At 41.8% G+C, this 25,507-nt stretch overlaps 2 protein-coding genes and 2 long non-coding RNA genes across 4 annotated transcripts in view; 2 read left to right on the forward strand and 2 right to left on the reverse strand.

Annotated features, from left to right (window-relative positions):
• The window catches only part of LOC117944468, a 23,880-nt gene extending 13,256 nt beyond the window's left edge, over positions 1-10,624 (reverse strand). The window contains exons 1-2 of the long non-coding RNA XR_004656587.1: positions 10,508-10,624; positions 1,373-1,377 (exon numbers count right to left, since the gene is read on the reverse strand). This is a non-coding gene — a long non-coding RNA (uncharacterized LOC117944468). The remainder of the gene's footprint in view (positions 1-1,372; positions 1,378-10,507) is intronic.
• The window catches only part of bco2l (beta-carotene 15, 15-dioxygenase 2, like), a 16,772-nt gene extending 5,274 nt beyond the window's left edge, over positions 1-11,498 (forward strand). The window contains exons 3-13 of the mRNA XM_034871266.1: positions 941-1,118; positions 2,494-2,705; positions 3,209-3,324; positions 3,462-3,564; positions 4,261-4,398; positions 6,415-6,575; positions 7,023-7,193; positions 7,615-7,752; positions 8,858-9,040; positions 9,211-9,321; positions 11,241-11,498. Coding sequence (XP_034727157.1) covers positions 941-1,118; positions 2,494-2,705; positions 3,209-3,324; positions 3,462-3,564; positions 4,261-4,398; positions 6,415-6,575; positions 7,023-7,193; positions 7,615-7,752; positions 8,858-9,040; positions 9,211-9,321; positions 11,241-11,357 — 1,628 coding nt within the window. The 3' untranslated portion in view covers positions 11,358-11,498. The remainder of the gene's footprint in view (positions 1-940; positions 1,119-2,493; positions 2,706-3,208; positions 3,325-3,461; positions 3,565-4,260; positions 4,399-6,414; positions 6,576-7,022; positions 7,194-7,614; positions 7,753-8,857; positions 9,041-9,210; positions 9,322-11,240) is intronic.
• Positions 11,499-16,807: 5,309 nt separating this feature from the next.
• LOC117944449 (GDNF family receptor alpha-2-like) overlaps positions 16,808-25,507 on the forward strand; it is a 62,872-nt gene continuing 54,172 nt past the window's right edge. The window contains exons 1-2 of the mRNA XM_034871268.1: positions 16,808-17,508; positions 19,604-19,960. Of these exons, the coding sequence (XP_034727159.1) occupies positions 17,457-17,508; positions 19,604-19,960 (409 nt within the window). The 5' untranslated portion in view covers positions 16,808-17,456. The remainder of the gene's footprint in view (positions 17,509-19,603; positions 19,961-25,507) is intronic.
• The window catches only part of LOC117944462, an 8,176-nt gene continuing 6,512 nt past the window's right edge, over positions 23,844-25,507 (reverse strand). Inside the window, exon 3 of the long non-coding RNA XR_004656582.1 lies at positions 23,844-23,962. This is a non-coding gene — a long non-coding RNA (uncharacterized LOC117944462). The remainder of the gene's footprint in view (positions 23,963-25,507) is intronic.

Below are 25,507 nucleotides of genomic sequence, written 5' to 3' on the forward strand. Positions count from 1 at the left end.
TGTGTGTGTGTGTGTGTGTGTGTGTGTGTGTGAGAAGGGGAGAAACAGAGAGTGTTTTATTCAGCCTGATCTCATGAACTATACGTTCCAAAAGCTATGAAAAGCACTGAAATTTGTAGGATTTTTCACGGTTTTCTTTGCTGTGCGAGCCATATTGACTGTTGCTGTACAAGAATGCGTAGGGAGTGGTTAGGGTGATGAGTGGCCATTACAGTTTCTTTTCACCCGTTCTTGGGTAACTGAACCACTGACAACGACATGCAGCACAATCACCTTCTCTTGGGTAACTGAACCAATTCAATTCAATTCAATTTTATTTATATAGTGCCAAATCACAACAACAGGTATCTCACTGCGCTTTTACTAAAAGAGCAGGTAAGAGGCAAGGAAAAACAGGAACCTCGAGCAGAACCATGGTTCAGGGTGGGCGGTCATCTGCCTCCACCGGTAGGGGTGAGAGAGAGAAAAAGAGAGAGAGAGAGAGAGAGAGAGAGACATGGGGAATTGTAGCAGAGGGTGTCGAACAGGAACATGGAGGCAGCAGGTGACTCCAACCACAGATCCAGACTCCACAGCTCCAGAGCCAGAAACACCTGCAGGAAGCGATAGGAGGAGGGAGGAGAGGGGCAAGAGTGCACAAGACTCCAGGGAAAGGGAAGAAGTCGAGTTAGTAACATGCATTAATGTGATGAGGTTGCATACAGATGGAGAGACCGGGCTGTGGCGGAGGTCTGTAGCCAGCTTCACGAAGCTCAGAGCTTTGTAGCCGTTGTCACATGACCAGCTGACAGTCACCTAGTTTTCGTATGATATCTATGCTCTGTGGGGGAGGATGGAAAGTTGATGGTTCATTTTAAATTTAGGTAGGTACATTTTTATTAGTCTGATTGGTTTTGTTGTTGTTTTTTAAAGACTTTGTTTTTTCCTCTCCTCTCCTCAGTACCCAGCAGGCAGCGATGTCCACAGGCCAAAGGGCTGGAGAGCATCGAGCCTCTGGTGCGTTCTGCGGAGGAAACCCCTGATCCCATCCCCACCACCAACACAGGAACTATTCCATCCTGGATCAATGGGAGCTTCCTGAGGAATGGTCCTGGAAAGTTTGAGTTTGGGAATGACAGGTATTTGAACAATGCTATGGAAAAGAAACAACTTACAGTGTTTCTCGATTGCTAAGATACTGTACATTTCTTAAAACCCTCACCCATTTTCTCGCAACTGTAAACACAAAACCAAATTCTCAAACTGGATTTCCAAAACACGTGACTCTGCTGGCAAAATCAAAACAAAAAGGGAAAAAAGAAAAAATATAAGATACACACATACACACAGCCAGTCCTCTACCTACCTAAACACTAAAGAGCATTCATTACACATTACCTCAAAAATCCTAGAACAAAGTGTCTAGTGCATGTAGTTACAGAAATAAATGTTAAGGTAATTCATGTAGTAAACACATTTTGCAATGAAAACTATATCACAACTTGTACAGTGAATAAATTGTACACTGCAAGTAGTGCAGGTAATACAATATTGAATGTCCGGATGTTACAGTATTTACTGTAACGGAGTACTTACAGTACATCAAGAGAGCTTTGTTAGTTTACCAGCATGACACTTTACAAAAAACAAGATACAGAACAGTTACTGTATCATATTCCAAGAATAGGATTGAAAACTATCACACCAAAACTGATTGACAGGTCTTCTAACACAACAACTAAACAGTCAGGAGACATATAACACTAATATGCATTGTCAAACAATACAGATTTGTCTTTTAAATGGACAATATGTCCTTTGTCAGACACTAGGAGTCTCTATAGAGGTAGCTCAATCGTAACACAAACTTTTGATTGTGAGTATTTTCTCTTATTTTCTTTTTGACATTGTATGATTTACAATTACCCTCTGGTGTAAAATCTGGTGTGTAGCATGTTTTGACGGACGTAAAAGCGACTGGAGGGATCAGAGGGTACAGAATATGAAGCCAATTGTCATGCTTTGTGTTAAAATGTAAGATTTATCTGGGTGGGAACACTGATGAGACATTTGGAAAAAGAATAAATACATGAAATGGCATTTACCTGTAGACATTTAGACATTACACATTTTAATGCAGAAATGTGAAACGCTATATCTTTAAATGATAATAACAGTAGTTACTAGGGGTGGGAATCACCAGACGCCACCCAATGCAATACCATCATGATACTTATACCACGATACAATATTATTGTGATTTTAAACATATTGCAATAATCTGCAACATATTGCAATGTATAACCTTTTTTCCAACTTCTGATTTTGCCCAATTTCAAATGATGTCCCCAAAAGGAAACTTTGTCAACATCTGTTTTATTAGTTTGTTCATATCACTTCAGTTTTATGGTTGCAAAATGAGATCGTCACGCAGACAAACTGACCAACATGTGTATAATAAAAGATTGATACTTTGCGTCTGTGTAGTGATACAGTATTGCCACTGTCTCTCAGTTACACCCACTGGTTTGACGGCATGGCCATGATGCACCGATTCCACATCTGTGACGGCAACGTCACCTACAACAGCCGATTCCTGCGAAGTGACTCATACGTCAGCAATTCAGAGAAGAACCGTATCGTGGTGTCAGAGTTTGGGACCCTAGCCATGCCTGACCCCTGCAAGAACATCTTTGCGCGCTTCTTTTCACGCTTTCAGGTTCCGAGTATGTGTGTCTTGCTTACATGTAGCATATGATGATGATATGTGTAATCCCCTTCAGTGCAAAGTAGAACCCGCACTGCCAAATGCATTATTAATGAAAATATTCAGTTCATTTTTGGCATGAAGCGGCTGTGCCAGATTGCTACAGACAGAGTAGAAGTCAAACAAATTGTCAGAGAAAAATATATTTTCTGATTCTTTTTTCTTCTTCAATTCTCAGACTGCCGCCTTGACCGTATGTGCTGTATTGTATATTGCTTTGGAGCCCATTGACAGCCTGTCTTACATCATAATGTGTTTTAGTCTGTGTGTAGTAGTCTGTGAGGGAAAGATCAATCTGAAGCATAGCATAACGCTTCTAAAACAAACTAAGTAGGAACTAAGAAATTGATGGAAAAAGAAGTTTTCAGCTGTCCGAACAATGAGTTTCATGTGGTTTCATGCAAGTGTTAAAAACCTTTCCTTTAAAAAAAAAATTTTCTTGACATCTGTATGTGTGAACAGAGACCACAGATAACGCCAGTGTGAACTTTGTCAAGTACAAGGGCGACTATTATGTCAGCACCGAAACCAACTACATGAGACGAGTGGATCCACAGAGCCTGGAGACGAAGGAGAAGGTGAGTCAGTGGTGTAACAGTCTCTTTTGAATGCTGATTCTGATGAACAGTCAGAGGGTACGGACGAGGGAGACGGGGGGACTATTGATAATGAACAATGAGGGCAACAACGATAATGATGATCCTGTTCATTTAAGGTGGACTGGAGTCAATACATTGCTGTCAACTCGGCTACGGCTCACCCACACTATGACCGTGAGGGAGCCACGTACAACATGGGCAACTCATACGGGAAAAACGGTAACCTTCGTTCCCACCTGCCTTCCTGCATAACCAAAAATGTCTTTATTTATGTAATAGTCCTCATCTGCTCTATCAAAATATGTCAGTATTCATGTAAATATCATTATGAGCTCCATCCAAAAACGTCTGTATTTATGTTAATATCGTTGATCTATCCAAGTACAGGGCTAGGAGTGGGGCACCGGGTGGCACCGCCCGACCCTGAAACGACCCCCCCCCCCCCCCCCCCCCAACACACACACACACACACACCCGTCCACTGCATTAGATTAGGATTAGTGTCACTTGGCTGCCTGTTGTGCCAATCTTCCCAGCCATTGTCATATGACCACCAATTAATGTTTCCATGGTGAGTATAATAAATTCTGCTACCATGGAAGCAGCACTGGTATTGTTTAAAAGAAGAGAGAAAAAAAAGTGGCAGACCGAGCCCATACAAAAGGTCTATTGTAGTCAGATAAAAAAAAATTGTTTAAATTGGAAACAAGGGGAATTTAATAATGAATGTGATGTTTTATTTAGAAGAAGTACATTGTGTTGTTCTATCCAATCCAATATTTCCCGTATTTCTAAGCAGACTTTGTTTTCATGACTGTCCATCCTGGGCCACCCTACTTAAAAAATCCTGGATTCGCCACTGGATTCCATCCTAACAAATACTGTACAACACCAGTTGTTTTTGGGCCTCCTCAGGTTTCTTCTACAACATCATTCGTGTGCCTCCTCCTGGGGAGAAAGCAACGGAGGACTCCGCAGACCTGGATGGGGCCGAAGTCATCTGCTCCATTCGTGCAGCTGAATCCAGGAAACCTTCCTATTATCACAGCTTTGGTGAGACACACACTACAGCATAACAAACCCATTCTTTACAGTAAGTATTCATGCATGCTGGATGTATACTGAGGTAGAATTACAGTAATGTGTTCTATGAGAGATGCCGTTATTCCGCCTGCACTGACAGGGTGAGTCCATGCTTCACTAAAAGAGAGCTGCTCAGTTTTTCCCCTGCTCTTATTAATTACTAATTTGAATTCTAGTCTCTCCCGGATTCTTTTAGGACAATTGCAGCTCCTTTGTCTTTCTGCTCAGCTTTCACTAGCTCTGCCGTTGACTCTTGCACAAAAGTACACACTTTCTCTTACACTATGTGTCTGTTGTGATAAAAAGTCACATAATCAACTTTTGACTGTAGTTTCTGTCTTATTGATTTTTGTAGACAGACCAGCACATTGCATTAGTTGAGGCTGCTAGAAATGGAATGTATCAGTTTTGACAACAAGTCCCTGATCCTTATTATGTTTCGGCAGTAGTGTTATTGATTTAATGTGACTACTGAAACTTAGGTCAGAATCCAGGATAAGGTCAATATATCCAACTGGATTTGTACTCTTGCTTAACAGCCTTGAAGTCTCTTCTTCATTTTTTTTGAAGAATTAGGGGGAGTAAAAGAAAAGTAATACTAGTAATACACCTGTATGAACATGATTGGACGTTACTAGTCAGCTAATTTTCAAGCAATTGATGACAAAACCACTGATAATGAAGCTTTAAACTGATGTAAATCAGCCAACGCAAGCACAACTGTTGCTCTTACACAATGTAGCTCAATGTGGTTGTTGCACTGCGCCAGTTCCCTGATAACATCTCAGTCTATATTTCCTGCAGACCACCCTTGCTCCGCCAGACTGTCTGGCACCAAGAAATCTCACATGCAATGTACAGTTATACAAGGCAACACATAATTACTCCTGGCATTAGAGCTACTGTAGATTGGCGGGTTTTGCCCCCGTGTGTTTATCCGCTAGTACAATCATTTTGGTGGGGCTGGGGCAAGAAAGATTTAGGTTGCAAAGTGATGGGACAAAAATGGAGTAGCAGTGTGCTTCTGCAAAAAGGATTCAGAAGTCCCATGGGATCGTTTTCTTTTTTTTTGTGCAAACCCTCCATTACTGGTCCAATCAAACAATCCACTTGAAAACTCATTTTCAGTTTGCATACAGACATAATGCCCTACCATTTATTTTCCAAATTTGGTTCACACCTGAAATGGTGTTTGCAGGTCACATGGCTTTGCAATAAGTGACCCATGAATGACCCATTTCAAATGTGTTAATGAAAATATCCACAAGGCATATCAGTGGGGCGACTGTGTCATGAAACTAGTCTACAGAATCAGCGTTTTCACTGATGAGTTACGCTGTAAAAAGTGAGATTTCAATGTCTTTTACTACAAAGCAGGGCAAGGTGCTATAATAATACTTTTAAAGTTTCAAAACGCTCAATCCACTTGGAGATGCACACTGCTTTTATTCCAAATCTGATCCTTTAAACAAGCCGTCAGGACCTTTTTACTGTTGTGATGTCACAAATAGACTATATATAGGTAGAAAGTGCCGTTACTAACAGTCCCTCCCCGGCTGCAATGACGGTGCAGAGATGTGGAAGACCCAAGTACGCTGACCAATCATAGCAGACTGTGCTTTTTCAGGTGGGGGTCTTAAAGAGACAAGTGCTTAAAGACAGAGGGTGAATACAGGTAGACCCAAATACGCTGACCAATCATAGCAGACTGGGTCTTAAAGAGACAAGTGCTAAAAGACAGAGGGTGAATACAGGTATATTCAAACACAGTATTAGGAAAAAAAACATATTTTTTTGAAAATTAAAGCATGTAAACATGTTCTAGTAGAAACCCTATCCCACAAGTATGCACCTTAAATGACTATGATATGGCACCTTTAAATGTGTCATCCCACTACATTACGATTATTTATGATAAATACGATCTGTCAATCGTGTGTTTTTTGAATGCAAACATTTCGCCCTGCGCGCGCCCTCCCTCTCCAGTCATGTCGGAGAACTACATTGTGTTCATCGAGCAGCCGATCAAGCTGGACCTGCTCAAGTTCATGCTGTACCGAATCCAGGGAAAGAGCTTTCATAAAGTCATGACCTGGGATCCTCAGTGTGAAACCATCTTCCACTTGGTCGACCGCCACACTGGCAAGGTGGGTTAGTTTACTGCACAGCAGTAGACATACAGCAGTAGACATACAGTACATAAAAAGTGTGAGGTAGGAAACACACACACATACACACCTGTTTGCTGAATTGTCACAACAGAAAAGGAAAGCTGCGAGTTAATCTGTTCATGCATGGCGGAGCTTTTTCCTTATTTATTTTGATGAAGTCACACTCTGATGGTGTAGCCTTTTCTCATACATTGTTACTCTCAATTTTCTCATCTCATTACACAGCATACCCATTAAGCATACAATATCAAACCTTCATAATGTGAAGGTACAACACAGTAGCAGCAGTGCCAGGGAATGCGCTTGGTCTTGAATGTTAAAACCAACACAGAAACTCCTTCTTGTTTGCAACAAAAGCCTTGATAAAGCTGTTTTATTTTATCAATAATAATTCCTGATTGCTTGATGTGACTGGTTCAACAGGAGAGTGAGGTGAAGTACTGTGCAGCGCCCATGTTCACAATGCATCAGATCAATGCTTTTGAAGAGGACGGGTTTTTGGTAATGGACATGTGCTGTGGGGACGATGGTGAGGTCATTGGAGAATTCACATTGGAGAATCTCCGCAGAAGCCCAGGAGAAGAAATGGACAAGGTTAATGCATCCAGCTTGACACTGAATCATAACCAAAAACACATATTCAAAGAGTGACTGGCATACTAATGTTTTACTAGTTTGTCATCAGTAAGCAGCTCAGATTGAAGATCTGGCTTTTACTGAGCGATATCAACTGAAGAATTATTCATACCAGAAAAATAGACGTGTGAGTGCGTGGGTGTGCAATAAGCTTTTGAAATCTCTGCAATTTTAAATGGGGTGAAGTCTTACCACAAAAAAAATTACCTGACAAATAACATCAAGATTCCTCAAAAAAATATACCTGCCATATACATTTTTTTATTTTTGTTTTGTGTCAGTGTTTCTGTTTCTGATCGTCCCTGTGGTTGAGTTGCACCTTTCAGTCAAAAGGAGCCCCGCTCACAGCTTTTCACGTCTGTCTGATTTTGTTTGGCAGTTTTACAACTCGTTGTGCAGAAACCTCCCAAGGAGATATGTCTTGCCCCTGACTGTGGATCAACAAACTCCTCTGGACCAAAACCTTGTCACTCTGCATAAATATACAGCCACAGCAAAGAAGACCAAACCAAGAGAGGTAGGATCAAACGGTCATAGAGTATACAAAGTTAGATGCTAAACGTTAAATTACACTCACTTAACATCAGAATCAAACACACATTCACAGTTGTATTTCTGTTTATTTACATTGCCATGATTGTAGACTATTAACCAGAAAAGCGAGAGTCTAAAGCGCCCCCCCCCCCAAAATAAGTTTTCAAAGCATAAAAAACAGCATTAAAAGAAACTTTAACTGAATGAGCGAACAGATTATATTTCAGAGGTTTACTAACTGAGCATCTTTGCAGTTGATTTAAAGATGCAGTAGGTGAGACTCATAAAAGATTAAGTGAGTGCCAATCATTACACTCAATCTTGTTTTCCTGGAATCAAGTAAAATATGGACCCTATGATCATGAAAAATGCAGCCATTTCACTGCCACACGCAATTATCCAGTATGATGAGACACTAAAGGTACTTCAAGATTTCATGCCTTACAGCAGAAAACAATGATGTTGAAATGGGAGCCCACCATGCGGCTGAATAATTGTCATTTGTCACAACAGCACACACACACACACACACACACACACACACACACACACACACAGTAAGTGCAGTTGACTGAATGTTCTCTCGTTTCCAGTTGGTTGCCAATTTTCGGTCAACTTCGTGGCTGTCCAACATTTGCTTATGGCAGAATGAAGCTGAAACATTTAAAGAAATTGTGATGTTTTAGTTGCCATGACTACCTGAGTGACACTGTCCTCTGTTCTTAGAGAGTGTGGTGATATGTACATGTAACAATTAAAGGAAAGCTATAAAAGTGCTGCTGGCTTCCACAATTACTATAAGGACTAGGTTTGTTTTTTTGCAATTGAAGGTATATCTACTGTATATTTCAAAGTAAAACTAAAAGAAATGGATTTATCTTTATTCAAGTTAGAAATGAATGCCTGGAATCCTGTGCAGGTGTCCATTTACTGTACGTGTTTTAGAGAGTAATGCAGTATTGATTCCAGCCTTCAAATGTGTACAGTACATCAGGTCTGCCGGTGTGTATTAACTGGGTACATTTTGGGCTAAAATGTAAAAGTTGCGCTGCAAATCAAATCCTCACTTCCTCCTGTGACCCCTGCAGGTTTTCATGACCCACGAGGAACTTCACGACGATGAGCTTCTGCAATACGGCGGCCTTGAGTTCCCTCAGATCAACTATGACCAGTACAATGGCAGACCCTACCGCTACTTTTACTCGTGTGGCTTTGGACACGTCTTCGCTGACTCCCTGCTCAAAATGGATGTCCACACCAAGGAGCTTAAGGTTTCTATCAATCAAATACTTCTTAGGGAGGAAGTCAATCTTAACTGTTGACATCAAAGTTATTTCTACTGCTGCTTCTCTATCACTGAGGGCGAGGAGGCTGCGAGTTTGTTTTATAACATGAAACAGCTCTGAGTGAAGCGGATGCTTATGTAACCTTCCCTGCCTAGGTGTGGCGTTATCCCGGCTTGTACCCGTCTGAGCCTGTCTTTGTTGCGTCGCCCAAAGCTACCGAGGAAGATGATGGAGTGGTCTTGTCAGTTATCATCACACCCAGAGAAGTGAGTTAACAAGTACTACAAAACAACACAAAAACAATCAGAAGAGCAGCAGCAGACATCGGTCACTTGAATTGTGACAATCTTCATTTGACTAGATTGTAACGATGCACGTTGACACAGTGCTTTGAGAAATATAAAGAAAAAAGATGCAAAATCCACAGTTTTCAAAGATGAGTTTCTCTATGAGTTTGTGCAACACATTCTCTGAAAATGCTACAAAATCACATATACACTTGAACAGTTGCATGACTGTATATTTCAAAAAAAATTGTCCATGGAACTTGATTTACATTACCGTAATCGTAGATTGTTAACCCGATAAGCTGAAAAAAAAGTTTTCAAAGCCTAAAAGACAGCGTCAAAAGAAGCTTTAAATGAATGAATGAACAGATACATTTTAAAAGTTTACTAACGGAGTAACTTTGTCTGAGAGGCAGGTGATTTTAGCCGATAAAAGGTGACTATGAGACTGTGTGTGTTCAGCGGTCGTTGCTGTTGAGTTAAAGATGCAGTAGGTAAAACTTATAAAACTAACCTTCTGTCATATTTGCTGAAACTGACCCCATATTCAAGTAGTACTACATGAAGCATATTGTTTCATATCTCCGGCACCACCTTCAGCCTGTAGGGCGATTTCCAAAAATCCAATGCACCCTGTTCAGATACACCAAACAGGGCCAGGAGGGGGGGGGGGGGGGGGGGGGGGGGGGGGGGGGGGGTCTAACTGCGTGTCAATCACTGCTCAGGCACACACATTCACTTTCTGTCGGGGGGAGGGGGGGCGGCTTAGGAGACCATTTGGGATTTAGCAGAAAGGGGGAGAGGGACTGAGAAGTTGTCGATGTTCTAATTCATTGGCTAAATCCTGGATCTTCACCTTCCTACCTATAGCACCTTTAAGTCGAAAGTTGAGGCACCACAACAACAAGGATTAGAAAAAAGATTGGGGTTTAAGTTAAAATGCCGGTCACACCCTTAAGTAGTACTCCTTGGACACGGACACACGGGTGCGTGGCGGCCTACATGCCTGACGCGGCGCTGCTGCTGCTGCTAGCCCTGTCTCTACGCATGTCTGTTTCCCAATAATGAAATAACATAAGGTTACAGAGTTGTGGGAATGTACTGCACTCAAGCAGTAGAATACTTCACGTTAAAGATAAATAGATGCTGATTTGACAGATTTAACAGCAAAGAAAACGCCGGCAGTATTGACGGCCAAATAGGCTACAGAATATATATATATATTTTTTAAATTACATTATTTCAAAACCTAGAGACTTTCAAACATCAAAATGTCATTTATTAAATAATCACTCTGACATCTCTCCATTTAGTTTATGTATATGTATTGAGCATGTGTGTGTAATTCAGGCCTGTGTGTAACGTGTGTAAAAACAACAGAGTGTAAATTGTAATTTCCCCTTGTGGGACTAATAAAGGAAACATGATTAATATTAATATTACATGTATTTGTGTCAAAATGACATATAAACATATTTTTCTATTCTACGCTTCCAATACGTTTGTGTGTTATGTGAAAAATAGATATCGATCCTATTTCTAGCAAGCACGCGTTTTCGTGCCGCGTCTGGGAAGTACGTGTCACGCAGGCAGTGTGCAGGAGCCGCGTGCTACTGGTGCCATAATCTCCCATGAGCCTTGGTTTTTGCAAATATAAAGTAAATAGCATCCCTGTCTGAAATTGGGCCAGTATGGGATGAAATTGCCAGGGCCGAATCTCTGTCCCAGCCCGCCCCTGGCTATATATATTTTCAAATAGTTCACAACAACAGCCTGTTTTGTGTGACCTGATCATACATATAAATCTCACAGTCTGGGACTTTCATTACCATTCTAGTGAGCAGGGTGTTCTGTGGCCTTGTTCTTTACATAAACTATTTCATCCCTCCTTTTCCCAGGAGAAAAGTACTTTCCTACTGGTCCTGGATGCCAAGACCTTCACTGAGCTGGGAAGAGCAGAGGTCCCTGTCACCATCCCGTTTGGGACCCACGGCGTGTTTAACGAGATGGGCTAGCGGCACCACGGTTTGCAGCTCTGCAGATAATTAATGAAATTGAAACAGTGACCAGCCACTTAATCCACAGTGTAGAATATCTCTGTTGATGTCATTACCTGTAAAAAAACTGTGAAAGAAATAAGAGCTGAGGAAAAATCGCGGACTCATGCTTTTTTTTTGTTTGGTCCTCCTTGATAGGAATAAGTGCATGTCCCCACTGTGTGCTGCCATTACAGTCAGAAAGATGGCAATCTTTTGGAGACTAACAGACAGAAAGCCCAGCATGGCAACAGCGCACTGATAATGTTTGTCCTCTAAGTGTTCTTATATGCTCTTGTAAGAGTTTAAAACAGCATCTAAACAATGTATGAGTCCCATACGGATGGTGCTTACATGGAAGGATTAATGCTTACGTTGAAACCATTTTCAAAGAAGAAAAAAAACACCAACAACGAAACAAAGCATTATAGTTTATACACACATTGAAATAAAACCTTCTTTTGTCCGTGTTTTTGCATCATCACGCACACTGGAAACGCTATACTCCCAGTGAGAACAGAACAGCACTTAGGATACATAAAAATGCATCAGAGTAAATTCAATTTCTGTCAAAGTAATGCGATAGAAATGGACAATGTCTGAAATGCCAGGAAAACAAATGGATCTAACTGGTCAAAAGTCTCCAGAGAGTCTAGCAGAGGTCACATCAGATATGTGCTGCCGGCCGTATTCGCTCAAAACAACCCAAAACAAAGTCAACGTACTCTACACAACAAAAACGTATATGCACGTGTGCAGAACAACAGCAGTTTTGTTGTTCCATTTAACTGTGAGCCCACCAGAAGAATGCACAGTAAAAAACACAGACCCTGCTCAGTATTTAAAAGAAGCGTAATGCTACACTTGTCACTCCACCGTCTCCACAATTGAGTTTACTGATGCTTATTCCATCGGGCTATTTTCCCTCTCGCTTTGACCAGAACAGATTGATTTGAGCTGACTCTGGGATCTACATCTCATACACACGCTACTGGCTGTGTGAAAGCTCAGAGGTCTCAAATACTTTGTGCCCCATGTGTTTTTGTGTCCTTTTTTAATATTTCAAAAGAGACTTTCAATCAAGAGTTACAGTGGAGACTTTTTAAAGATATTTTGCAACAGAAAGTTCCAACCGTCAATAATTGATGACCGTACAGTACACACAGGCAGAGGTTTCATCTTTAGCTTCTCTTATTACACTGAACTGAATAAAACAGGATGGAATAGAGCTACAATATACTCTTCGTGGTTTTTATTTTTAATGTAATTGATTTAATACTGCAAATTAACAACACGTGTTCCTTGCTCAACTGGGGCTGTGTCTCCTAATAAGCATGCCGTACAGGTCTCCCAAGATACACATTCATTAGCCCATAATTTCTAATTGAATCAGTCATGCTTAATCTCTCTCTCTCTCTCTCTCTCTCTCTCTCTCTCTCTCTCTCTCTCTCTCTCTCTCTCTCTCTCTCTCTCTCTCTCTCTCTCTCTCTCTCTCTCTCTCTCTCTCTCTCTCTCTCTCTCTCTCTCTGTGCGCGCGCGGGATAGTAATCTCTCCAGCGAACATGACCAGCAGAGAGAGATACGACCTTTGCCCTCACATATATCTTAAACTAAATTTAGTTTTTCACAAATCTGTGTGGCCAAGCAAACCCTTATCAACACCCCTTTAATTGAAAGTATTATTGGGTGAGACACTAAGCATGAGGATCAATAGTTAAATCAATGTGTTTTTCTAGATAGTTTTAAACACAAAATGGGTTGGATTCACCTGGGAAACATTGCCAAGCACACAGTCTCACATTGCCAGCCCTATCTCCACAGCGCTGTGGAATAAGGTCCGGCTACACCACAGATGCATTCCAGGGGAAAAGACAACATCTGGGTTGTGTGGCTCTGCAAAAAAGTCCAACATAGGAACTTGTTTTAGTTGAGCATATGCACAGTGCAGAAGCAAACGCCTCATGAAATATGAGATGAAATCAACTGTTCACATAATACAGTCCCGTGAGCTATTGGAACCAGCTGGATAGAAGGTTAAACATCAATTGCTCTTACCAGTGTATCGCCATGTGTATTTTGTCCACAACAATCCCCGCCAACAAGTCCAACAACGTGTCAGTTCGAAAGTTAATGCAGTAAGAACATTCTTTCTACATCTTTTCAATCATTCTCTGTAAGAAAAAAGCTGTCCCGCCTTTGTCGTGCGTTCCAGGTTTTCCCTGTTCCCCAAAATCGAGGTTAAAATGTAAACACAAAGAAAGCGGAAGGTAAGGGACATCCAGCAGTGCCAGAACTATCCGGCTAAAGGACCTCTGACATGATGTTCTTTGGAGGCTTTTACATAGACCTTAGTATCCCCTTAATACTGGATCTGAAGTGTCTGTTATATAGACCTTAGTGGTCCCCTAATACTTTATCTGAAGTCTCTTTCCCAAAATTCAACCTTGGTGCAGAATCACAGCCACTAGAGCCAGTCCCACTTAGTGTGTGCCATTTCTGAGTCTGTAGCTTTTGAGAAGGAGAAAGGGGGGGCAAGGTGGAGGCTGGGGGTGTTGCCTTGACCGGCTGCCACTTGGCTCATTTGAAAGCCACGATGTCTCTCTCACATGGTTGGGCCATATTCTCTGGGTGGAGAAAAGAGAATTTCATCTTTCCTCTTATGACCTCATAAGGGGCAAGATTCCAGGTTGGCCCATCTGAGCTTTCATTTTCTCAAAGGCAGAGCAGGATATCACCATTTGTAGCCGCTGGGGGACCATAGGCAGGCTGGGGGAACTCATATTACTGTTTAAAAATCCCGTGAAGGGACATTTTTATGCCACGGGACCTTTGTGGTCGATCTAGACTGCAATAATCCCACCAATCTGTCCCAAAATGTCGCAGTTAGGGAGTCCACACTGTAAACATATTCTTTGTTTATCTTTCAATCATTCCCCAAAAGCGTAAAGCCGGCCTTGCGGTGTGGCGCGATCCAAATTGTCTTGAAGATGGGCCTTTTTCAGCGTGTAGCTTGTGAACTCGGAGCTTGTTGTTACGTCCCGTAGCAAAGTGATTTTGAGAACGGCAACACGCAGAGAGGGGAAGGTGAGGGACAAAGCTGTCAGGCAATTATCCTGGAAATGTACTCCGTTGATTGAGACTACCATGCACACTATCTACGCACAGTCATTCTGGAAGCGTTTGTGCAGGCATCCATACATGAACTATAGCACAAATGAACTTGCATACACAACATTTGTATGCAAGTTAGTTTGTCCTGCTTTCAAGGTGACAGTTTCAGACTGTCTAAGCTCTTATTTGACCCATGAGAGTATGTACGAGCTCACTCTCAAACTCCCCAGCTGTCTCACTAAGCACAAGTTATTGTCCAGAGTCTTAACTTTGGCTGCTATCTGTATCATTATTTCATATCCCATGAATTCATAATGGTATCATCTATATTCACCATATTAGACACACTTCTCAGAGGCAGGCACTGATTTCCCTCAATAGTGATAACAATGTCTTCTATATCCAGATATGTCATTCCCCATATTCCCGGTCTTGAGCCGCTATGTGGTAGTACGTTTATCTGACATACAGATAATCTGTGTGTGTGTGTCGGTGTGTGTGGCTGCAAGTGCATATTAAGCATATGCTTATTTTTGAAAAAGTGTAGCAGTAGGACATGTGTGTGACTGTATATGTGTGTGCGTGTTTCTCTGTGGACCCTCTCTAATTGTACACAGGGAGAAAAAATACTGCAGATGCTTTATGAAGTCAGAATGGAGCAATAAAATTCCCACAAAGGGGGTGAATCGTGCTATGTCAACACAAATAATGTCCCACCACGGACCTGGCAGCCTGGCTCAAGAAAAAGAAAATGTGAGGAGAGGATTTATCCACATTGCACAATCATGGATGGAAAATATTTGATGCTGGAATAAGAATCCACAATGTTTCTCTCTTGATCCCGTGCCTTTTTTCTGTTATTAGAAATGTCTTCCTTCTCTGGAGCCTACTGCTCCAGCAACTATAAACTCAGTGAGAAAATTACTTAAACTAAATGGCCTCTTTGTTATCTGCTCAAATGAAAGAATAAAATTGTCCGGCTTGGAAATAGTTGGAAATAAATGTACAAGGCTGCCATTCTGGGTCTGAAAAGTATGCATTTCTGCTTAAAATCAAGCGAAGAATAGGCTTCATCTGCAACTGCAGCACCAACGCAGGAAAGATGCAGGATACGTTCACGCCCGAGATGATGCTTTTCAGTGTCCCCATCATGACAGAACCTTCAAACTCTTGGGGGTTGAAGGGGGGGGGGGGGGGGGGGGGGGGGGGGGGGGGGGGGGGGGGGGGGGGGGGGGGGGTGGAGACGAGAATAAGCCAGGGCCAATATAGGCAGAATGAGGCTCATTTTGCCATTATAGCGGCGAGCTCTTTTCCCTCTTGGATGGAAGGCTGGGCTGACAGTCAAACATCATTATGAGTCAGTGGCCTTGCAGTTTGTCACTGTCAGTGCCTCTAAATGGAGACTTTGTTTTCAAGATTTGTAAAGATTTATGACATTCCGGGCACTATTTAAGCAGTGATGCACAGCAAAGTCATTTTGTTTAATGTGAAGCCACTTTGAAAGAAATGGCAAATTCTTCTGTGCGTGGTGGACTTATTTCCTCCCAGCTGAAATATAATACCAGGCATTGTGTTATCTTTTTTTTTTTTGTATCTTTCTTTCAATCAGAGAAAACCCATATGTGTCTGGTGCTTAATGGGAACAATGACATTTTCATCACCATTGTACAGTCCACCCTTAAAACCCTCAAAACATATGCAAATTTCAATGACATGTGAGTATTAAGCCCTTAAATTGTAAGCCAACAAAAGGAAGTTTTGCCTATTTTCAAGTATTTAGCAAGATCAATTTGCCTATTGGTCTTGCTAACTACTCGAATAAAAGAATCCCTATGTGCTGGAAGACGGGATATTCCTAGGAGTGCAAGTAGCCTACACACTTATTATTGCTTCCTAATTCCTTCCTTGATGTGTTAGAGTTGTGGCCTCATCTCTCTTTCCAGTGCTGTAAAGATATCCCTTATGAAAGAGATAGTCATCGTGTAAGGAGGATATTATACATGAATCACAGAAATTGTTTCCCAAAATGTATAGGCGTTCACACAGCATCCTGCAGCAATAAATCCCCAGGAGATTGAGAAAACAGGCCAAGTGAGGTCACTAGGATTTCACTGCTGAGTACCACAGGTGCATCCCCCCCCCCCCACGCTACCTTGGCCCTGCAGGAAGATTACAGGAACATCTTGGTAATCTTTCTATAGGGTAGCATTTATTATCGATGTGACCGAGTCCCCCGTTTTCCAATGAGATCCTCCCTCCGGCAGCGCCCTCTGCAGGCGCACACAAACTCCTCTCTATAAAGTGCCGTGATGTCTCGACACGGACACACATGCAGTCGGTGCAAAAGAAGCGTTCACTTCCTCACGCAGGAGCGCACAGCTTCTTTTTGAGAGAGTCAGTGGTGGTGTTTGGGGGTGTGGGGAATACAATCCAGTCTGCGTTTTGGAGCACTTTTCCAATGACTTCTACTATCTCGTTAGAGGTATTGGCACAGCTGACAGACCGTTTCACGCCAGTTTAAGGAATGTTTTAGGGACAAATTGTCTCCAAGGGGCAATCGGAGCTGGCAGTCTGAGCCCTTATAATGCGGAGAGATCAAGTCTCAGTAGTTGGTCGGCATGAGCGCAGCGCAGACGGACCCTGAGAAACTGCTTTCATGGATTGACTGATTGATTGGCATTTGATTTTTTTATTTTTTCCCCCAATTCCAGAGTATTTGACTGTGTCGTGGTTAGTCTGTTATTCAAAAAAACAAAAACAAAAAACCGTGGATTATTTTTGGGATCCGAGTTTTTTTTTGTCGGAGATGCGTGGGTAACGAGGATATTGATTTTTTTTTTTTAAATTGTTATTATTGTTTTTTAACAGTTAGCCTGCACCTGGGTTAAGGATCCGAAGAGGGGAATTAACCTTTAATAAAGGTGGAAATATCAGTCGTGCTGGACCCTAACTAATCTCTCCAACAACATGAAGTCTGTCACTGTGTGGATGTGCGTTTCCAGCTTTCTCCTGCTCTTAGGTGAGAAGTGAAACATTGAAATAATATGTAATATGTACAATTGTTTGCCAATCGTTATTGTTTTTTATTTTGGGTCATCCTGACATCAGTTGCCTAATTATTGCCAAGGAGCATGTTCTGCTATGTGTCCACTTTTTTCTCATGCAGGAGTTGTCTGAGGGCACAAGGCGTATTCTGTTTTTTATTTTATATATTTTTTTAATGTGGAGCCATATACTGATAGATAGGGCGTTCATTTTCAAAATGAGATTAGGTTAGATTATGTGAAATTGTTACCCATATAGGTACAACTTGTTCAATGCAAGTGAAAATACTCATCCTGGATCCATTAAAGAACAGCAGCATCCATAGCTGGAATACAAATCTCATGACGTAAACAGCTTTTAGGCTTTTGGTTTTAATATGAGAAAATCAATCATCATCATCATCATCATCATCATGATCATCATCATCACCACCAGCAGCAGCAGCAGGACAATGCCAGTTCAAGTGTTGTCCACAAAAGCCAGTGCTTGAGTTATAAATCCTCTGACTGATGAAATATTTTTACAGTTAACTTCACGTTTCTCTTCTCTTCTTCTCGCCGTTGCTCTCTGGTTCTGTTGCAGTGTCCTCTCCTCTCTGAGCCCGATGTTCAATAACACCACACGGGGTCTCTCTTGCCATTTCACCAGAAGTGTCTCTACTGGTGTGTGTGTGTGAGTGTGTGTAAGTGAGGGTGCGCGTGTGTAATCTTGACTCCTGTCAAGCGGCCTCACCTGAGTCTCTGCTCCAAGGATCCCTGTTTATTTTTTATTTTTTGGTTATCTGTAATTTTTCTGGTAACCTAGATGTGAGTTGGGTGCAATTAATTAATTAAATAGCCTCCACTTCAGTGATCAAGAATTCCTTTAATTTGATTTGAATGGGAAACTGAAAGCTGCAGACTGGATTGGTTTTAAAGGTTTTGATGCACTAAAGCGAGTACAGATAAGCACAGGTAAAGCACTGAATATGAATTAAATGAGAACTTAACAAGACCCCATGGAGAGATGTATTAGACTCATGTGAACCATGAAGAATGGAACTGTCTTGGTAAAAGAGGACTCGGCATGTATGTGCATGTCAGAGCCCATTAAACCTGTACAGGTCCCACATCCACAAAACATAACAGCAGGTTTATGACGTGTACTTGCACTTGCACACACATTGGTGATGCGCCGATTATTCGATTGATCGATTACGTGTCAACTACTCAATTGATCGCCATTTGCTTTAATAATGGATTTATTGGTTTGAGTCATTTTGTATGAAAATTAAGGATCCATTTTAATGATTTCAGCCTCTTAGATGTGACTATTTTTTAGTTTCTTCTCTCCTTTGAGACAGTAAACTAAATATTGTATGAGTTGTGGACAAAACAAGACATTTAAAAACCTTGGGCTTTGGGAAACTAACAGACCCTCACTCCCATCTTGTAAAATACAGATGCTTGGTCGGGCGCCTTTGTTGTTGTCATTGACGCTAAAAGTCTCCTTTTGCCTCATATAACACGCTTTAACTAAACGTGGTTGGTCGGGACTATTGGCGTCCCGTTTGACGCTGTTATGTTGGGGAGAAGGTCCGGGACTCGCTGGAACAGGAAGGTTGAGTTTAGGAAAAGTTTGCGGGTGGGCTTACGCTTCTGTAACACGTGGGAGTAATGGGACGGTTAAAGAAAAAAACTACTTTAGAAAACACGCTGATCTCCTGGGTGAAAGACCTGTGCTTGACCCGTCCACCAAGCCAACCAACCTCCACATCCGGAATATGGGCCTTATATACTACTTGCCATCCCCGTGTAGCTTCTGCTCTCCCCAAAACGTTCTACAAACACGCTGAAGGGCTTTTTTTGTCGCTTCAGATGCTGACAGCCACTGTCCAAATAAGTTCGGAGTGAGAATTGTGTTGACCAAACAACTAATTAATTCATCAAGAAAATAATCAACAAAAAGATAACTGTTAGTTGAAGCCCTGACAAATCAACAAGCACAAAATCACACACATTAGTTTGCAATTTTCTGAGCCCCTTTGTCTCTTGTCCCCCCCACCTCTGTCCCCTGGTCCCCGCCTATAGGTGAGGCAGCGAGTTCCTGGGATGGTCCCTCAGCTGTGTCCGTGTCTTTGGCCACTGGGTCTCCAGGATCTCCGGGTACCGGTTCTGGGCCCGGAGCTCAGACAGAATGGGTGGACTGCATCCAGGCGAGTGACTGGTGCAACCAGAACCCTCACTGCAGCTCTCGGTACCGGGTGATGCGCCAGTGCCTTGTGGGCAAGGAGAAGGAAGCCATGCTGGACAACAACAGGGAGTGCCAGGCTGCCTTGGAAGTGCTGCTGGTTAGTCCTCTGTATGACTGCCGCTGCAGGAGGGGCATGAAGAAGGAGCTGCAGTGTCTGCAGAACTACTGGACCATCCACATGGGACTCACCGAAGGTAGGAGGCAGATGTTTTTAACACAATTTTCTTCACGTCACATCGTGTGGCAATTTCAGATCCTGTGATATAATAATAACACCTCTTCGAGTTGTGCAGTGTCATGTGTGTTATTCCGAAATGAACTTGCACTTGCTTCTTTTTCATTTACAAATTAATTATGAATGAGCTGGATCTTCAGCTGCATTTGTTAACTTCGGATCTCTCTCTGTCACTGTGAGCTCAACTTATAACCGCAGATGTTCTGATAAAAATGTTCCTTTCCGATACCGATTCCGATACCTGAATTAGCGTATCGTTCAATACCGAGTACTGACCTGATACCAGTGTGTGTGTGTGTGTGTGTGAAAAAATACAAAGATAAAAGATGCCTTAGCATGTATGTGCGTGTCAGAGGCCGTCACACCTTTATAGGTCCCACATCAACGAAACAAAATGAAAGCAGGTTTATGATGTGTGCTTGGACTTGCACACACATTAGAGCTCTAATTATATATAATCATGTTTTAACAGCTCTATACTACTATCCCTGTATGGATGCGATATGATTACTTTCATTGTTGTGCGGCCTGGTTCAGGATAAACTCATTGTAAAACAGGAACACACACAGAGAATGAATACCATTGAACTTTCTTTTATCATTTAGTTTGACAGCGAGTCATAACAGTAAAAGAACCTTAAAAAACTACTTTAAAGGGGATTTTATTCAGGGATTAATTAAACGGGATCGGATCGTGTATAAACTCCTGTACTTGCCGATGCCGATGCCAGCATTTTAGACAGCATCAGAGGCTGTTCCAACAATGGTGTTGGTATTGGAACATCTCTACTTATAAGATGTTCAATGGTTTTGTCACTGACCATGTATAGCAAGGCTCTCTTGGTCATGTACAACAAGACGTGTGTACACGGAGATGCACATGCATTGCTGCAGTAAGTAGTCTGTTTGGGGATACCACTACTGATACCAGTGGGTAAGACGTAGAGCATTCTTTTGCGTCATAACATTCATTTTAAACTAATGTTTTGATCTCAAGTGTACATTCCGGGCATGTACACCACACCCATTGTTGATGCTATATCCCTTATGCCCTTTTATAGTGATACCCAGAAGCCCCTGATGAAAAATATATATGTTTTCCCACTTTCCTCACCCTGTCGAAAGGTAATGGAGCTATAATGGGATTACATTAAGTAGACCTGTTATGGTACTCTTATTGTTTTTTTACCTAAAGTGTTCCATATTACCATGTAATTAGGTTATAGTTGTATAGCTCAGGCCCTTATGTGTCCACTTATGCAGGACATAAAATAGCACTCTTGTTGTAACATTGACACCTTCTGGTTTTACCATTGCAATGTGTTTAGAGAGCATAAAGCAGCCTCGTGAACGGACATGACTGCTGGTCACAGGTTCAAGAGAACACAGTATATTTAAATGTGTACATTTACATCATATTTGATACAGGTCCTGTAAACAGCTTATTGGGTTTGGATATTGTCAAGCCCTTTTTTGGATTTAAAATTTTCCAACTAAGACATGTGTGATATGCCAGTATATTTCGGGTTTTAGATGAATTCTTTGGACATGTCTCAAGTGCATTCGTAGTGTGTCTCAATTGTTTTTTTTACCGCAGTTTGCAACAGTGTTTGGCCCTTTTTCCTGTTTAAGGATTACTGTCAGCTCTGTGCGTTGCTATGGTCAACGCACAGAGCTGCCAACAGTTTGTAAGGCTGATGTAGAAATGCATGCCCCCCCAAATAGAGAAAGCAAAACACAGTCACTTTTAAACACTAGGAAAGACTTATGTATCAACAGGTTTTTGGCGACATTTTCAAGAAGGTGGTTGAAGCGATGAAAGAGGGAGGCTGTTAAAAAACAAAATCACAGTAAAAAAAAGTCGGCCAAAGTCGGCCATCACTTTCATTAGCCGTGAAAACAGCTTAGTTGGAATATTGTCTTTTTTTTTTAACTTAGTCTGTGTTACACACTGTGTGAAGACAATTCTGACTGAATCAGAGCGGCTGGAGATGCCTTACCCCTTGGGGCCAGGCTAAAGGGGGGCCATAACCCAACAGTGACATTGCTCTGTGCCTGATGCCAAGTGTCATGCCATGTAAACATGGAGGACATAATGTGCTCAGCTGTTTTGACATGTGGGCTAATGGTGGAAATGTTGCAAAGTCTCCGAGGTCTGAGCATTCTGGGCTTTTGTGTTGTGATCCGTGAAGTGATTTGCTAGGCTGACTGCTCATAGCACCAGCTACACTTCATCAGACTGATGGCAGCAGAGGGTCCCTGACATGAGTTCAAGGGAAATGTAATGACATGGATGCTCCCCAGGCCTTCTGTCTCCCTCCCTGTCTTTCTCTCTTTTTCTAACACTTTCCCCTTCGTATGTCTCTTTCTCACTCCGTTTCTCCTTTCCCCAACAAACAGCCGCATAAGTCAAAGTATTTTGTGTTTGAATGCATCATGCAAGTTGTCTGGCTGTCAAGGAGAGAGACCTCCTGTGCCTGCAGCTTGCCCTTCACAGAGCTTGTGTTTCTTTTATGAATAAAAGCCTCTCAGCACTGTCCTGTTTTGGCCCTGTCGTCCCTCTGAGATAATACCCGGCTTTAACACAAACCAAAAGCTCTCATAGTGCAGCTTTAATCTAATCACAATCCATTGTGCAGTCAAGCAGGCTTTGTTAACTGGAAACAATCTATGTACAACATCCATCTCTGGAAACAAACACGAAGGGCCGAATCCCGACACACCCTCTTAAAATGGCGCTAAACCACTTTAAAAATCATTTGTAGACAAATCAGGAAGGTTTTTAATGTTGGTGGTGGGTCAGATAATGCGTAGTGTAGCTTTGAAAGTCTTGTTTCACTCATGTTAATGTTGAGTGATGAAGAGGGCAAGAGTTTGTGAAGGAGAAAGATAAGAAAAGCGAGGAACTAAAGACGAAAAGATCAGGAGTCAAGCTAGAGAAGGGGAAAGGACGAGGATAAGTTACAGAAAGAGGAAAGCAAAAGATCTGTATAACAAGTGATAATCTCAATAGGATAAGTAACATTCACCGCCACTTTGCTGCAACCTAAAACCATAAAAAAGGTGTTTCTGCAACTACGGTCCCTTTTGACTTTCCCAAAAAAAATTGCGGTAAGACTTTACAATAAGGTACACAAAAAAGTAGGTAGTTAATGATTAACTAATGAGGAATAAGATAAGATAAAATAAGAAAAACCTTCATTTGTCCCACAGTGGGGAAATTACAGATTGCAACAGCAAAGATAGGTAAGTGTACAGAGGTAGGGAAGTGTACAAAATATAGCAAACAGAATTATACAATAAATTACACATGAATAATTAAATTGCACTTTGAAAATTGACTAAATGAAAAGTTATTCACAGTTGTAATGATGATGGCACATGGGATACAGGATATATTGCACAGAGTCAACAGTGTTCGTTGTACAGTCAGGAATGAATGAGTAATGAACGGTTAGTTAATGAGTAGTTACTGATTGACTGGGATTCAAGCACTAATGATTAGTTACTGCTAAACAAACTTAGCCTGGTCCTACCAGACTCTGGTACATTTCATTTGTACAGAGAGTCTGGTCTCTCTCTTATTTTTTGGCCTTTGTTTTTGACAGGACAGATAAAGACATGAAAGGGGAAAGACAAGGGGGACGACATGCAGAACAGGGCCGCAGGTCGCAGTCAAATCTGCATTTATGTCAATACCTAGAGACTTTCAAATATGAAAATGCCATTTATTAAACGTATTTGTGGTCAAAATGACATGTAAGCATCTTTTTGTATTCTATGTTGCCTGGGAAACGCTTCCAACACGCTTGTGTTTCACGTGTTGTTTTTCTGGCATGCACTCGTTTTCGGCGTGGCTCGAGCCGCGCCTGAGACGTGCCCGTTACGCAGGCGGTGTGTGAGCCCTAACCTGTTAACATGGGAGCCGAAATTAAAATGGACACACCACGCAGCTGACACGCTCACGCCACGCAGGCAGAGTGCAGGAGCCCTAAAGCTTGGACTCACCCGGAGGGAGTTGCTCTCTCGGGTAGTATGGCACTAGGTTCGGTCACTGGTACAACTGTGTTCACAGGGCGACTCTTGGTGGTCTACTTCCCTACATTTGTTCTCTTATCACGTGGAAAAGTACCGTTTGGCACTTCTTACACTCTCAGGACATCATTTAGCTTTCTTTTAGACCTCACATTTTCTCATTTTTCATTTGTGAATGAAGGCAGGGATCATTGGAAGCTTTGTACTTGAATAACAGATGATTGCATTTGAAATGTGCACAGTTCTCCATCCTTGATAGAGGATCTTTATTTTCTAGATCAAAAGCACGTTATCGACTAAAAGACCATAACACATAGGAGTGAATCATTTTGAGGGCTGTGCTCTAAGTCATTTGCAGAATTTCAGTCATTGAAAGACTCATAACAACCTTGGAAAGATCTTCCAATTCATTACTTTGTCTCTTTGTCAGTCCTCTGTGGTTCAAGTCATGCATCTACAAAATGGTTGCAAAAAGTAGAGCTAAATACTAGGAATGATAACTGACCATAACATTAAGCTCAAGACAGGCAAAGGTTTTACAGGTTCACATTTTATGTTTATTTTTTGTGGAATAAATTATGGTTGAAGGTGAAGTGAGGAGGTTAGGGTTGGTCCACCTCCTGACCTCCTGACGTGACTTGAGGTCACTATACTTAACTGTCATCTTGTTACTCGTAATTTTGTAGGATGTCATACGAATTGTTGCTCATAACTTTTCAAACGACATCGTACGAACCCGTTCATGAGAATGCGTTGCTTGATGTGTCTTCTTGATCGCATCACATTTCACCAGGAGGTGGAAGCTATATTTTAGTTTTAAATTCCAAAACACATATTGGTGTGACTCCCCAGCTACGATGGGGGGGTTAGATTTCCTGTTTAGGCTATAGTACAGTACTGATTGGCTTAACAACCCAAAATTTAGGGGTTTATAATGCTAGTCTTTGAGCCATCTGTAATGGTCCTTATGGTGACCTGTTAGTTGTGTTTTTTAATGGAAAATGGCAGGTGACTTCAATGCGCCAATGCAGCCGTCCTTGATGGATAATGGGTGGTTTATGCTCTGAAAGAAGAAAAAAAGAAGAGTTTGTGTGAGGCATTGAGGTCGAGGAGCTTGAATCTATAAAAGACGTAATTACTAAGAAAGAAACAATGGCTGCTCCACACAAGGATATTGCATAGGCAGCTACGGTTCTCTTTCAGTTGTGCCCACAGCCTCATGTGGCCATAGCCTTGGAAGATTTCAGTAATTTAAACGATAAATTCCACACTACTAACATACATTAGTTCATAACCTCAGCTATGAAACCACTATGCAGCCTGGGTCTCAATGTAGTAATCGAAGATCTTTTGTGGGGACCTTTCAGAGCAGTTTAATTAGCTGGGCCAACTTTTACTGCAGAGAGAGAGAGAGAGAGAGAGAGAGAGAGAGAGAGAGAGAGAGAGAGAGAGAGAGAGAGAGAGAGAGAGA

Source organism: Etheostoma cragini, chromosome 5 (genome assembly GCF_013103735.1).
Source record: "Etheostoma cragini isolate CJK2018 chromosome 5, CSU_Ecrag_1.0, whole genome shotgun sequence".
Taxonomy (NCBI): Eukaryota; Metazoa; Chordata; class Actinopteri; order Perciformes; family Percidae; genus Etheostoma; species Etheostoma cragini.